Source organism: Dermacentor andersoni, chromosome 11, assembly GCF_023375885.2.
Source record: "Dermacentor andersoni chromosome 11, qqDerAnde1_hic_scaffold, whole genome shotgun sequence".
Lineage (NCBI taxonomy): Eukaryota > Metazoa > Arthropoda > Arachnida > Ixodida > Ixodidae > Dermacentor > Dermacentor andersoni.
The window spans coordinates 67,846,371-67,861,925 of record NC_092824.1 but is presented as its reverse complement, the minus strand read 5'-3'; the positions used below and the strand labels follow the sequence as shown (position 1 = coordinate 67,861,925).

Below are 15,555 nucleotides of genomic sequence, written 5' to 3'. Positions count from 1 at the left end.
GATGATGATGATGATGATGACACATGCCAGATGAGCAGCGCACGTTTAAGGTGCGTTTACTAAGAGACATTGGGACAGACATATGCGCATTGAAGTTCCCAGTAAAGTCCACGAAGTAACGAAAAAAGCACAGACACAAGGCGAGTATTGTTGGAACTCAGACAAGGCTTCATGTGACAGAGACAAGCACAGTATATCCATAGTGTAAAAAAGCATAAGCACTGTCTAGTTGATGAGCACTGTCACTGTCAAGCATAGCACTGTCAAGCATAGCACTGTCGTGTCTCTCAGCGTGTCCGTGCCCAGTCACGTGCGCATCTGACGAGACGTTCCTCCTTGCCCTCAGCTGCGAGACTATAAGAGCAGCTGCTCCCGGACGCCGAGAGAGGCTCCGATTTCTTCCGTTGAGTTACGTGCTCTCCCGTCTCTCCACTTCGGTCGACCTGACCGCCCGCTCTTTTGCGGTGTTAGAATAAACAAGTTGTTCTGTTACCAGTCGACTCATGCTTTGCCGGGACCTTCGGATGCTCCCAGTTGTGCCCCAGGCCGCCAGGCCAACGCTACCCTTGGGGCTTGCGACCCATTTGCAACAACGGGCGTCAGCGCTGAGGTTCCAACACTACCCCATTCCCCAAGCGTAGGGTAGCAAACTTGATTAAAAAAATTAAGCTAAATTCAGGGGCATTATGTGCCAAAACCACAATGTGATTGTGAGGCATGCCGTATTGGGGGACTTCGTGTTAGCCTTGACCGCTTGGGGGTTCTTGAATGTGTACCAAAATCTTGGTACACAAGCATTCTGTGCATTCCACCCCCTTTGAAATGTGGCCGCTGCAGCCGCGACTGAACCTGCAACCTCGAGCTCAGTAGCGCAATGCCATAGCCACTAAGCTGTCACGATGGGGCAAACAGGTTCTTTTTTTTTTGTGTTCTGATCAACTTCTCTTTCTCCTTTCATTTCCCTCTCCCTATCTTTGTTTATGGTTTCTTCCAAGTGTTGTTTGGGCAAACCTACAAACTCTAGAAAGCTAAAAACTTTGCCATGAGTGGACTAATAGATTTTCATTAAGTAATACGCCTGGCTTAAAAGGAACAGTAAAAGGCGATAGATATCCTTGAACTGTAAAATTAAAATGAGAGAAACCGTAAGGGGACCAGCCTTTCATAAGAGATGTCCCTGTGTTGGCTATGAATGCCCAATTCGGAACACTGCTCGTGCAAGGGAGAAAACTATGTACATGCATGTCACAAGATGGCTGCTATGATTATGGAGATATACTAATGGTTTATTTTTTTAGAAACACTCACCTTAACGTCGGCTTTCATTACCTGTGCTTTTTTCGCATCTGAAATTAAGAACATGTATTGTGTAAGGAGCTTTGAGTTAAAGCTACAACTGCAGAATGATTAAAAAAAAAAAAGACATCTCACTTGATATGATGCCTGTGATGCTTTCATACACGGCGTCCACGTGCATCTTGTCCGCAAAGCAGACCATGTTTTCGTGCAGCTTCTTGATGCCCCGTTCTCCAAATGGAATGAGCGACAAGCAGTATGCGAGGTCACGCCAGTGGCGCTCCGTCCTGCAACAACATGCACAGACAATTGCACATATCAGATTGCTGCACAAGGGTTTTCAAAACACCTATACTCTGTTGGCACGTCTATAAAACAAACATGCTCTTCATGACAGAGAAAGTTAACATCTAATGTGAACATTAAAAACACGAACTAATGATGTGTAATGAAAACCTAGCCACAAGCATCATAGCAAAGCACCACACAAACATAGCCACGAGCATAAGACATAATGTTTACGCTTACTGTGGTGTGTGACATGATCGAGAGATGTGCATCCACATAGGACAACTTGTGTACATGCCAGATAGTGTTGGCAACATTTTTCGGGTCAACGGTGCTAAAATTTGGAGTATCAGGTGCCCTAACCTTGATCTGGTTATGAGGCACATAGTAATAGAATCTAAAATAGTATTACCCGCCTGAGGTTACTTAACATGCATCTAAATCTCAGCACTGGAGTCTTTCGCATTGGGCCTTCAGCAAATGCGGCCTATGCGGCATATGCGGCCGCCATTCAGTTAGCTGACCAGCACCTCGCAGCAGCCACTGGGCAAACGCGGCGAATGCTAAATTTTTCAATATATATATATATATATATATATATATATATATATATATATATATATATATATATATATATATATTCACAAGCGGAACAAAGTATCAATGCAGTTTGGCTTATTTTTTACTCAGTCACACTCGAAGAAACACAGAACATTGACGTTTTCAAAAAGCATAGTTGCAGAAAGTCGCGTCTGTTTCTGAACCTGTCATATTTCTTTCATCTCTTTCCCCAGACTTCAAGGACGCCAAGACCAGGACAGGTAGGTCCTCACACACACACACACACACACACACACACACACACACACACACACACACACACACACACACACACACACACACACACACACACACACACACACACACACACACACACACACACACACACACGCGCGCGCGCGCACACACACATGTACATATATATATATATATATATATAGATATATATATATATGTATGAAGAGCACGCCCTGTTAGACTAAACGTAACACACGCAAGATCCACGAGACATCAAGGAGGAGCATTGCGCCACTCCTAACTCTCTTCCATGCGTAATCATGCGAACGACAATTCAAATTTGGAGTCGGATATCTTGGAGCACAGACGCGTTAGAATTCTAACAACTGGGACTGTGTAGATACGCGACTGCCTCTAACTTTTTAATACGGCCATATCCATCTAGTGTAGTCAATAAAACATTGATTATTCAACACGAGTTAATTGGGCTGCTGACAGCCATAATTGTAATCTCAGTTTGTATGCACATGGCCACATAACTTATTCGCACAGATGGTCTTCACGTGCCTCCAAGTGCCTAACTTTACGAAAACAATAAAGCTTAATTTTGAACACCTGGTATATAGTTGAAAGGTAACAGTTCTTGCCAACTTGGAGTTATTTGCAAAATGAAAACACCTAGAAAGACAGAACAAAATATCGTTCGTTTATTAACAACTTCGTACATTCACTTAAACAAACACAAAGCGTTCACGTTTTGAAAAAGCAGATATGCGCAAGTGCCCGTCTGCCACTAAACTTGTCCAACATCTCTCATTTTTTCCCCCAGACTGCAGAGACTCCAAGTTCAGTAGAGGTAAGTCTTTATATATATATATAAACATAGGGTATCCCGGCGGCTAATTTGGTACAACATTTTAAAAACACCCACGAGCTCTAGAGAAATCCTACCGACTGCATAGTAGCCGTAGTAGTCGTATGTACTTATAGCCAGTCTTCTTTTAGAATTACAATTTCGAAATTGATATGTTTGCGATCCAGGCAATCATCAAGAAGTTCACTAAAGAAAAGTAATTAACGAAGTAAAAACTTCGTGATGAAAAATATACTGGCCGTAAGTACATACGACTACGGCTACTATGCCGTCGGTACGATTTCTCTAGAACTCTTGGGTATTTTCAAAATCTTGGTCCAATTAAGCTGGCACTGCCTGTATAGTTGAAAGGTAAGAGTTCCTGGCAACTCTATAGTTGTTTGAAAAGATCCGTGATTAAATATTCAACAAAATGTCCTTGGATTTTTACCTATTTTTATTCAGCCACTTAAAGAAGCATAGAGCGTTGGCGTTGACGTTTTGAAAAATCAGCGATGCGCAAGCGTCTCTCTGTCACTGAAGCTGTCCAACTTCTTTCACCTTTTTTTCCCCAGACTACAGAGACGCCAAGTTCAGAGGAGGTAAGCCTTCGTAAATTCATAGATGTACTTACGTACTGCATCTGTCTTGTAACGTATAAAAGGACAGGTAAATTATGCCAATTTAGATGACTGCCGTAACGACTGTCGTGTTTCAACAGTTTTGCAGGTGGGCTAAGTGGTGATGCATTCTTAATGGCAGTGTTGCCGTACGTACGAAACCTGGGGGAAAAAATAAAGAATAAAACAGAGAGCCGATCGTAAACAGTTCGTGCTATCCCTGCTAACAGTTACGATTGCGGTATAAAACTTGTCATAATGAACTGTCAAGTAAATGAAACAGCGCGTTTGTCGTGTACCGTCCCAAAGCTGGGCTGTTGTATAGCATTTGATATTGCCTCCATTATACTGAGACAACTGGAGCCATAGACCTATTACCTCAGGCATATTAGATACAAACTACATAGTTCAGTAAGTTCATTTATAATTATATTGGGCGCCCAAGCTACATTTAACAATATTTAAAATTTCGCTTGCCTAATTTCGCTTGCTCACGCAATGCATGCTGACGGCAACATTTTACAGAAATTTATAATAACCTCGATTTTCGATTTTCTTAAATATACAGACATAATTACCGTACTGGAAAATTTACTTTTACAAGTTCCTGCGTACAGAAAATGACCTTTATCGCATATAAAGTCACATATCACGCGGTCTGCAAAAGAAATGTCTCTGTCTAATCAAGGTACCTTTTATGAACCACCTGGGCTTTTTGACTAAGTAGCAGCACGGCAGCACGGCAGTGACTAGTATGGGTTACGTGCACCAGCTTGTGGCCAGCACGAACCTCCGCGGCCATCGCTTGCAGCAGCACAAGCGAGTCCGATTGCTGACGAGAATTTCGCGGCCAATGTCTGCGTTCCGGTCCCCTAATGGGGGAAGCGAATATATGGACGCTCGGTGCGCATTTCCGCCGTCGCCGTTGGCGTCGTCATGCTGTCCAGCTTTCGACGACGAATGCGCGATGCAACCTCGGAAGAATAGGCTTCGAGAGACGCGCATTGCGTTTGTCTCCAAAAGTGACGAAGCCGTAACGCTCAGCCAAATCGGTTCTTGCGTGCCCGTGACAGCGTTATGAAAGGGGGGGGGGGGGGGAGGCTTAGGAGGTGGAGTGTGGCATTCTGTGTGTTTCCACCTATAGATCATGCTCATTTAGTCTGCTGCTGAAGCGCTGATTGGCTGGTGGCGCCTGTCTCCATGTAACGCGTATCGCACCTCAGCCAATGAGATCTTCATCAGCAGACGAAATGCGCATGTCCACTGGATAGACATTTACAGAATACCCGCCCTGGTTTCCAATGCTCGCAAGGGCGTTCTGCGTACTGAAAAAAGTGTTCCGGATCAGCAGCCGTCTGCATACCATACCTTCGCGAACGTTAAGCTAAATTTACGCAATGCTCGCTTTGAAGACTGAGCAGTGCCAACGGTCATGAGAAGCGCTGGCAGGCAACTCATCGCACCAGAATTGAGAGATGCCCACAGCGCTACGGTAACCCCGTTATGTGTTCCATAGCTTCGCTTTTGGGCGAGACAAATTTCTTTCTCACCCGTACCATCTTGCAAAAACTGTATCAGAAATAGCTGTGCCGGTAAATAAACAATAAACCGTTCGCTTCCCCATGTCTAAAAATTTTATTAGATTTTGATCCTCCTTTGAGAAGTAGTATGATGGCTTTTCAATCACCGTGACACATTTGTAACCTAAATAAGTTCCTTTCGAAAAATTTCTACGAGGCCCTTGTGCTAGTGTTATGGCTGAAACAAAAAGCCTCTCCATCATGCAGAGCACCTCTTCAACCGGCTTTGTCACCCTTCATGCTGAGATACCTCTGTCTTGCGCTTCATAAAAAGGGTCCCTCAAGCAGTTTTAGTCCTGCCTGAGATCACTGCGTATACACAGAGGGTGTACCTCTGAAGGAATGTTTTCACACAAGAAATTTGTGGCAGCGCGCAATAATAAAATAGGTACAGGGTTACCAGTTGCCCTGCTTTCCAGTCGCAGGGTTCTCCCCCAGCGTTTGCACCTTCCGGCCATCGCCGTGTCAAGGGTTCTTGGGCGTAACGACATGGAGTGACGCTGGTGTAGGATTCTTGATATTGATCTGAACTGTGTGTATTCCCGCCTATCTTTCCTATGCAGTTTTTTTTTCTGGTTAAACCTGGGGTACAGGTAGCGAACTTTCTTGACAAACTTAGCGCTGAGGCACAAAGTGCAGTGTTTATTCGCTTCCGATACATGAAGCGCTGAAGAGATGGACGCCGCTGGGCGTTCGTAGTGCTGCTGCAGAGTGTGCGTGAAACGTACAAATTACGTAGCAGCTGTTAGCGGTATTATTTCCGTTTGATAATAGTCCATGGTATAACATGTAGGTTTACGGCTGTCGCCATGCTACGCTCGTAACATTCTTTTGGAGCTGTCAGATGAAAAAGCAAGCGCTCACACAGATAGGCAAGAGCTGCCGCTGACTCGTGAAGGTGGCGAAATGGTACTATTACCATCTTCATTCTACTCTATAATTAAAAAGCAACAACCACGAAACAGAACTGAAAAGAAAAAAGACACCGTTGGCTGCCGCGTTCTGGTGAGGCTCGGCATTGATAAGTCACGGTGGTAAGGCGAACGCCACCCGTAACACTGAGTGCGAGATAGTGCCACAAATAACCACCTCTCAATGCATGCTTAATGCATTCCTCGATAGCAACGGAGGTTGGTTCCCATTGCTGCTGTCACTCCTACGTCTTGAAACCTAACCCACTTATTAATGAACGCAACTTAAGCTGAAGCACACGCTTGACCTAATTTAAATGACGCCTGTCGTGAACGCGCGGGAGGAAATGCAATGATGTTCCTGGGCGCGTTAACGCCTGGCATCATTCAGATCAAGTCAAGCATGGGCCTCAACTTAGATTCTTGAATACGGCGGTAAGCATGTCAAATCCATCCCTCATAATTGGCCAGTAAACCGACGTTGCTTCAGTATTTCCAAGAGTTTAAAGTAAGTATCGGTGCTTCCGCGGGAACTTCGCTTAACCGCTTCTGAAGTTAAAGCGAAATTTTTGTATTGTAGATTAGTTGTTTCTGAATATTTCTATAAATACCTTGTGCTACTGTTGTGAGTGAAACGAAACACCATTCCATCAGGATGTGAATTCATTCGGTTCTGTCAGTAATCACTTCTAATGAGCCTTCTCGTGTCGCGATGCGCAAACACGCACTCGTAAAAGTGTAATCACATATTTTTATTCGAATTGACACATCCCTCTGCCACCACGGCGTGCCATCCATGCGGCATTCCAAAACGAACTCGCCGTTTCTAGAGTGCTCTTCGTGGAAGTTGTGTGAATCCAATAATGGCAGGAATTCTTGCTTCACCTGCTGCATCAGTGCTGGTATACTTGTTGCTCGGCTTCACACTTTTGACCTACGCCGCTTCGCGTTCTTTTTCTGTCCTCACGGCTTGTTTCCGACTCTCCGCTAATTATGCAATGCTAGCGTTCCCAATCCTAGCAGCCCCCTCTTTAATGCCTTACCCTCGTATTCAAAGATGCATCTTTATCTGAAGCCCATGCTTGACTTGTTGACTTGATATAAACGACGCCTGCTGTGAACGCGCCCAAGACGCTCATTGCGTTTCCTTTGGTGCGTTCAGGACAGAAGTCGTTTAAATCAAGTCAAGCCGAGGCTTCATGTTAAGATGCATTTCTGAATGCGGGGTTAGTATCAGGAGTGTCAAGGAAGAAAAAGTGTGCGTGAAGTGTGAGAAGCAGGTCACACACACACGCCCGCATGCACCATTTTTTGCGCCAGCCATTTTCGGCGAGTTCAGTGGACGTGTAGCGCTTGTAGGTAGCTTTATGTAACGTATCAGCGTAGCGTAACTTGACTTGCGTCAGTCTCTTATCAAAGATGGTTCTCTTGCCATTTTTTTTACAGGTAACTGCAACCACAGGTTCTGGCATAGTGAGTGTCTTCATGCTGCTCTTTCATATATTTCTCGGAATGTCGACTGTTTATCAACTGTTCATTGCAGATCGCTCATATATTACACAATGTCGTCTTTACTTAGCGTAAAATAAGTTTATTTCATTGGGACAACAGCATCATCTGAACAAACTTTTTACGGGTTCCCGATAACACTTGGAATCACTGGGTTAAATGTTAATAAAGATCATATTAGAACGGTCGCTACCCGATTACTCGGCGATCGTGCCCTCAGTTTAATGCTCTTCTGGAACGACCATAGGCGGGTGGCTAATCACAGATTAATCGTATCCCTGAATCCCCAGGATGTATTACGGGGCTACACGACGTCAAAAAGCTTTCCGTATCCCTAATACATTGTCACTGCACTTTTACACATCAAGGACACGTGTGTTGATTGACAATGAAGGCCAGATAGATTGTTCGGACATTAATGAAGACACGAAACGAGGGTTCTCTGCATAGAGCCTGCCACACCGACATATCTCATTCGGGAGGGCACAGCGAAAATTACCGCCGAAACCATCAGGTTGAACAGAAAGAATACGAGGAATCAAGAGGCATTATTATCGGTTAGTCACCACCATACGGAATGCCAGACGGGGAAGTGAAGACCATGAAGTCGAGAAAAAAAGCACGTCCCACGTGATATGGAGGATATGGATTCAGCTTGCAGTTGCGCCAGAGGTCCTTCGTTTCGTGCACTTTCAATTGGCTTGACGTTTATTTTTGATACACTCCAAATAAACATTACCATCAGTTCATCCTATGATGTTTCTAGATTCACTCTTTGTTTCTCAATTGGTTTTAACTATTTCACTCTCTTAATAAAACGAGCCACGGAATGTGGATAATTGTTTATTATCTTGAAGAAACAGCACTCATTGGCTCGCGCGCAGAACGTTTTTAAATTCAGGCGCACAATGTGTGACTTAAGCAACACATGAATGACGTCCAGAAACGACACGTTGCATCAAATGCTTTGGCCGAACACTGCGCAGCCACATCACATAAGATTAACTGGGAGAAATCTCGTGTGATTGCCAAGGAGCGAAATCATTCTTCGCGTCTTTATCTTGAGTCCCTAATCATCCAAACCACGGCGCACACCCTTAATCGCAACGAAGGCAATCTGCCGCCCATGTATGCCAGGTGCCTTAATCATGTTTCGAGACGCACATAAAAAGGGGCGCCAGCTCTGCCGCTTCTTTCATTGTGAACAAGGCTCCCGTGGGGGAGCCGAAACGTAAATAACTCTTTTAAACCATTTTTGGTCGGTGTCCAGACCTCTTCCTTTTAAGTATAAATGTGTATTTTTCCGAGACCTGATTAGCAGGTTGTGGACATCACTGATTTTCACACCAGCCGTCAGCGCTGCGAGCTTCAAAATTCAATTTTATGTCTAAATGTCACACTTATATATACCGAAGCTCATGTCGCGATGTACATATAGACAAAGTATACAGCCACTTACCCATATTTGATATTGTCGCAGCAATGCGCGACTGAGGCAGAGAAAGAAGAAGAAGAGTGTGCGCGCGTGATCTCGGAGTACTCTGCGCCGGCTGGGCCTGGCCTGTAGCTTTGCTTTCGGACCTCGTTTCACCCTGTAAATAAACATCATTCGTAACAATATGATAACGAGAGATGCAGAGGCACCGGTATGTCCTTGGCTGGCTAGTGTTAATGCGACATGCTGAAATTTCGCGTCATGTCACGCAATTGCAACGATACTTCAGGAGTGTTATTTACACATTTACACGATACGACGAGCGGTATCCCATTTGCAGCAATTTCCTCGAAAGCTGACCCCGAGATCAATAAATCAGTTCGGTAAAGTTGCGCATGCATTCAATCTTATATGCTGGACAATATTGAGTCTCTGTTATGTATGAACGGGATTGAAGAGAGCCTGCATTATTAGGTACACGAGTTCTCATGATGGCACATTTTATACGCTCTAAACAAGGTCATCATCATCATCAGCCTAGTTGCGCCCACTGCAGGGCAAAGGCCTCTCCCATACTTCTCCAACTACCCCGGTCATGTACTAATTGTGGCCATGTTGTCCCTGCAAACGTCTTAATGTCATCTGCCCACCTAACTCTCTGCCGCCCCCTGCTACGCTTCCCTTCTCTTGGAATCCAGTCCGTAGCTCTTAGTGACCATCGGTTATCTTCCCTCCTCATTACATGTCCGGCCCATGCCCATTTCTTTTTCTTGATTTCAACTAAGATGTCGTTTACCCGCGTTTGTTGCCTCACCCAATCTGCTCTTTTCTTATCCCTTAACGTTACACCCATCATTCTTCTTTCCATAGCTCGTTGCGTCGTTCTCAATTTCAGCAGAACCCTTTTCGTAAGCCTCCAGGTTTCTGCCCCATATGTGAGTACTGGTAACACACAGCTGTTGTACACTTTCCTTTTGAGGGATAGTGGCAACTTACTGTTCATGATTTGAGAATGCCTGCCAAACGCACCCCAACCCATTCTTATTCTTCTGGTTATTTCAGTCTCATGATCCGGATCCGTGGTCACTACCTGCCCTAAGTAGATGTATTCCCTTACCACTTCCAGTGTTTCGCTACCTATCGTAAACTGCTGATCTCTTCCGAGACTGTTAAACAGTACTTTAGTTTTCTGCAGATTAATTTTCAGACCCACGCTTCTGCTTTGCCTCTCCAGGTCAGTGAGCATGCATTGCAATTGGTCTCCTGAGTTACTAAGCAAGGCAATATCATCAGCGAATCGCAAGTTGCTAAGGTATTCTCCATCAACTTTTATCCCCAATTCTTCCCACTCCAGGCCTCTGAATACCTCCTGTAAACATGCTGTGAATAGCATTGGAGATATCGTATCTCCCTGTCTGACGCCTTTCTTTATAGGGATTTTGTTGCTTTCTTTGTGGAGGACTACGGTGGCTGTGGAGCCGCTATAGATATCTTCCAGTATTTTTACATATGGCTCATCTACACCCTGATTCCGTAATGCCTCCATGACTGCTGAGGTTTCGACTGAATCAAACGCTTTCTCGTAATCAATGAAAGCTATATATAAGGGTTGGTTATATTCTGCACATTTCTCTATCACTTGATTGATAGTGTGAATATGGTCTATTGTTGAGTAGCCTTTACGGAATCCTGCCTGGTCCTTTGGTTGACAGAAGTCTAAGGTGTTCCTGATTCTATTTGCAATTACCTTAGTAAATACTTTGTAGGCAACGGACAGTAAGGTGATCGGTCTATAATTTTTCAAGTCTTTGGCGTCCCCTTTCTTATGGATTAGGATTATGTTAGCGTTCTTCCAAGATTCCGGTACGCTCGAGGTTATGAGGCATTGCGTATACAGGGTGGCCAGTTTCTCTAGAACAATCTGACCACCATCCTTCAACAAATCTGCTGTTACCTGATCCTCCCCAGCTGCCTTCCCCCTTTGCATAGCTCCTAAGGCTTTCTTTACTTCTTCTGGCGTTACCTGTGGGATTTCGAATTCCTCTAGGCTATTCTCTCTTCCACTATCGTCGTGGGTGCCACTGGTACTGTATAAATCTCTATAGAACTCCTCAGCCACTTGAACTATCTCGTCCATATTAGTAACGATATTGCCGGCTTTGTCTCTTAACGCACACATCTGATTCTTGCCTATTCCTAGTTTCTTCTTCACTGTTTTTAGGCTTCCTCCGTTCCTGAGAGCCTGTTCAATTCTATCCATATTATAGTTCCTGATGTCCGCTGTCCTACGCTTGTTGATTAACTTAGAAAGTTCTGCCAGTTCTATTCTAGCTGTAGGATTAGAGGCTTTCATACATTGGCGTTTCTTGATCAGATCTTTCGTCTCCTGCGATAGCTTACTGGTTTCCTGTCTAACGGCGTTACCACCGACTTCTATTGCGCACTCCTTAATGATGCCCATGAGATTGTCGTTCATTGCTTCAACACTAAGGTCCTCTTCCTGAGTTAAAGCCGAATACCTGTTCTGTAGTTTGATCCGGAATTCCTCTAGTTTCCCTCTTACCGCTAACTCATTGATTGGCTTCTTGTGTACCAGTTTCTTTCGTTCCCTCCTCAAGTCTAGGCTAATTCGAGTTCTTACCATCCTGTGGTCACTGCAGCGTACCTTGCCGAGCACGTCTACATCTTGAATGATGCCAGGGTTCGCGCAGAGTATGAAGTCGATTTCATTTCTAGTCTCACCATTCGGGCTCCTCCACGTCCACTTTCGGCTAACCCGCTTGCGGAAAAAGGTATTCATTATACGCATATTATTCTGTTCTGCAAACTCTACTAATAATTCTCCTCTGCTATTCCTAGAGCCTATGCCATATTCCCCCACTGACTTGTCTCCAGCCTGCTTCTTGCCTACCCTGGCATTGAAGTCGCCCATCAGTATAGTGTATTTTGTTTTGACTTTACCCATCGCCGATTCTACGTCTTCATAAAAGCTTTCGACTTCCTGGTCATCATGACTAGATGTAGGAGCGTAGACCTGTACAACCTTCATTTTGTACCTCTTATTAAGTTTCACAACAAGACATGCCACCCTCTCGTTAATGCTATAGAATTCCTGTATGTTACCAGCTATTTCCTTATTAATCAGGAATCCGACTCCTAGTTCTCGTCTCTCCGCTAAGCCCCGGTAACACAGTACATGCCCGCTTTTTAGCACTGTATATGCTTCTTTTGTCCTCCTAACCTCACTGAGCCCTATTATATCCCATTTACTACCCTCTAATTCCTCCAATAACACTGCTAGGCTCGCCTCACTAGATAGCGTTCTAACGTTAAACGTTGCCAGGTTCAGATTCCAATGGCGGCCTGTCCGGAGCCAGGTATTCTTAGCACCCTCTGCAGCGTCACAGATCTGACCGCCGCCGTGGTCAGTTGCTTCGCGGCTGCTGGGGACTGAGGGCCGGGGTTCGATTGTTGTATTCATATAGGAGGTTGTGGCCAAGTACTGCACCAGGGTGGCCAATCCTGCTCTGGTGAGAGAGTGCGTTACCGGTTCTGGTCACCGGGATCAGGCCGCACTCCAGGCCTGTTTGTGCAATTTTCTCAACACACGGTTTTTTTTTTTGTATTTTCCGGTGGAGAATAGCGCGGCACCGGGATTTGAATCACGGTCCTCTTGCACTGGAGACAGATACTCTACCGTCCCCGTAGGAGTTAAATTAAAAATTTAATTTATGGGGTTTTACGTGACAAAACCACTTTCTGATTATGCACGCCGTAGTGGAGGACTCCGAAAATTTCGACCACCTGGGGTTCTTTAACGTGCACCTAATTCTAAGTACACGGGTGTTTTCGCATTTCGCCCCCATCGAAATTCGGCCGCCGTGGTCGGGGTCCGATCCCGCGACCTCGTGCTCAGCAGTCTAACACCATAACCACTGAGCAACCACGGCGGGTCCCGCAGGAGTTGTACGCCTCATTTAACCTACAGTGGTGCCCTACTTGGTCAGTCAAGGTGGACCAATCTGAGCTCGGTTATACCGCATGGATGGCACTCGGCCAGAGAACCTGGTATTTATGACCTGCACATGTGAGTGTGAGGCCATACATATTTGAAGATATATATCTTCCTTTTTTTTTTTTTTAGGAGGGTTCCCGTACAGTGATAAAATAAAGGAAAAGACATTAAAAGAAAGAAAAAAAGAAAGAAAAAGGGGCGGAAAAAAAAAAGGAACATAACAGGTGATTTGAACTCGTGACCCTTCGATGTTGCCCGGAAAGATAGCTCAGTCGGTTGGTTCGTCAGGCCCCAGGCTACTTTCAAGCGCCACAGCTCCTGCTCCGAGCCTCACACTTACGTGGAAAGAGACTCATATTGTCCGCGATAGTCGGTTCCGAGTGGTTGGAAGGCATACTTTCTAGGAAAAATGGCCGCTCGAGGAGAAGACCGAACTCGAGCGGCTTTAGAGGCTAGGAAAACTGCCTTAAAATATTTAGACTTGAGGGAAAGCTTCGTTAACAAACTATAACACGGCAATCAGCACTCGAATACGACGAGAGAAATTACTGAGACGTGGAAAATTCCCTTGAAAAAAAAAATCTGGTTTGCTAGACAAATGCTTGTATGTATTGAACCTCTTAAAAGATGAGGGGTGAAATATGCGCTCACCGAGAGGGCATCTTCAGCACGAGACATCCACAAGGCACCTTACAGAGATGTGGAGAGCTTCGCGGTAAACAAGGTAGGGTCTAGTAAATTTTTGACTTCAAGTTCCAAATTTTTTTTGTATTGATTTTTTATTTAGTTGTTATTTACTTCTTTATTACTTGTATTATCCACCGCGTCAGAGTCACCGTGGAGAAGGCTAGGCACACAGTGAGGATACACATATATAGTACATTTTCTTTTTCAGCAACCAGAAGCCTGTTTTTGTTTTATCACTGAATATTTCCTCCTGAATTTTTTGCATTCTCAGGCATACGGGCATAATCTAGAATGCCCGTAGAATTACTAATCTAATGTGTACTATTACTTGAGTGAGAATGTGCCTTCAAATTATTATTTTTTTTGCAGCCATCCAAACCTGCGAAACCAGGAAAGGTAATATTCAAAAGTTATACCCGTTGTTTTCTGGAAACACTATTCCCAAACATGAGAAATATTATCACAATAGCGAAACGAGAGCAAGATGATAAAAGCGTGTTGCTTACATTAAAGATGTTAGCCAACACATTTCCATTGGAACTGAACACACATGGCTATTGGAACACACATGGTTCATGAGCAGCTCAAGGTTAAGGTGTTTATTATGAGACACTGGGACAGAAATATGCCTATCGAATTTACCAGTAAAGTCCACAAAATAACGAAAAGCACAAACGCAACGCGAGTATTCTCGGAAATTACGCAAAGCTTCATGCGACTGAGGCAAGCGCATTATATCCACAGTGTAAAAGAGCATAAAGCACTGTCTAGTTGACGAGGCCTGCGGTAACGACAATGAAATTCTTACGTGTTACGCGCCATAACCGCCGTCTGGTTATGAGGCACACCGTGGGGGAGGAATGCGGATTAATATTGCCCACCTGAGGTTCCTTAACGTGCACCTGAATCTCAGAGTATTTTGCAAGTAGCCTTCAGCGAAATGCGGCCAGAGCGGCCGTATTTCTGTCCGCTACGCGGTCTGAGCAATGCATCGCTATCGCCACTGGGCAAACGCGGTGAATGTTACGTATTTCAATCGTGCAAATTATATATATATATATATATATATATACAGTAACTATCAACTATCATGAACCAGGATTTAAAGATACGCAAGTGTGCCACGTAGCTGGACAGAACCAAAGTGATTTTTCCAGTCGCTCGGAGACCGTAAGGTTATATTTGGCATTCCGCCTTTAATTAATCAGTTGATATTCTTTTTCATGTGCTCTCCAATATTCTCATTTACCCCTTTCACCTAAATGTTATAGTTAGGAAGTTGATTAGTTCATTAGTTTTAATTAGACGGAATGCAATAAATTATCTCAGTACCTCCAAAAATCCAAAATAAATTCGTAAAATTCGCTAAATAAATAAGCTGTTCAGCTTATTTGTATTCAGTCCCTTAAAAATAAAACAATTACGTTATGAAAAAAGAATAGCTGCAGAAGATACCGTCTGTTTCTGAACTTGACGTATTTCTTTCACTTTTTTCCACAGACTTCAAGGACGCCAAGTCCGGGACAGGTAAGTCTTCATAAAGAAATAAATAAATAAATAAAT

At 44.3% G+C, this 15,555-nt stretch overlaps 2 protein-coding genes across 26 annotated transcripts in view; one reads left to right on the top strand and one right to left on the bottom strand.

Annotated features, from left to right (window-relative positions):
* The window catches only part of LOC126517704 (uncharacterized), a 317,963-nt gene that overhangs the window by 289,940 nt on the left and 12,468 nt on the right, over positions 1-15,555 (top strand). For all 24 annotated transcript variants that reach the window (XM_072285412.1, XM_072285420.1, XM_072285416.1 and 21 more), the window contains 6 exons: positions 2,379-2,405; positions 3,212-3,238; positions 3,811-3,837; positions 7,793-7,819; positions 14,362-14,388; positions 15,493-15,519. In XM_072285412.1, coding sequence (XP_072141513.1) covers positions 2,379-2,405; positions 3,212-3,238; positions 3,811-3,837; positions 7,793-7,819; positions 14,362-14,388; positions 15,493-15,519 — 162 coding nt within the window. The remainder of the gene's footprint in view (positions 1-2,378; positions 2,406-3,211; positions 3,239-3,810; positions 3,838-7,792; positions 7,820-14,361; positions 14,389-15,492; positions 15,520-15,555) is intronic.
* LOC126517699 (uncharacterized) overlaps positions 3,844-15,555 on the bottom strand; it is a 61,347-nt gene continuing 49,635 nt past the window's right edge. For both annotated transcript variants that reach the window (XM_072285424.1, XM_072285425.1), the window contains 2 exons: positions 9,315-9,447; positions 3,844-4,017 (listed from right to left, as the gene is read on the bottom strand). In XM_072285424.1, the coding sequence (XP_072141525.1) occupies positions 3,950-4,017; positions 9,315-9,447 (201 nt within the window). In that variant the 3' untranslated portion in view covers positions 3,844-3,949. The remainder of the gene's footprint in view (positions 4,018-9,314; positions 9,448-15,555) is intronic.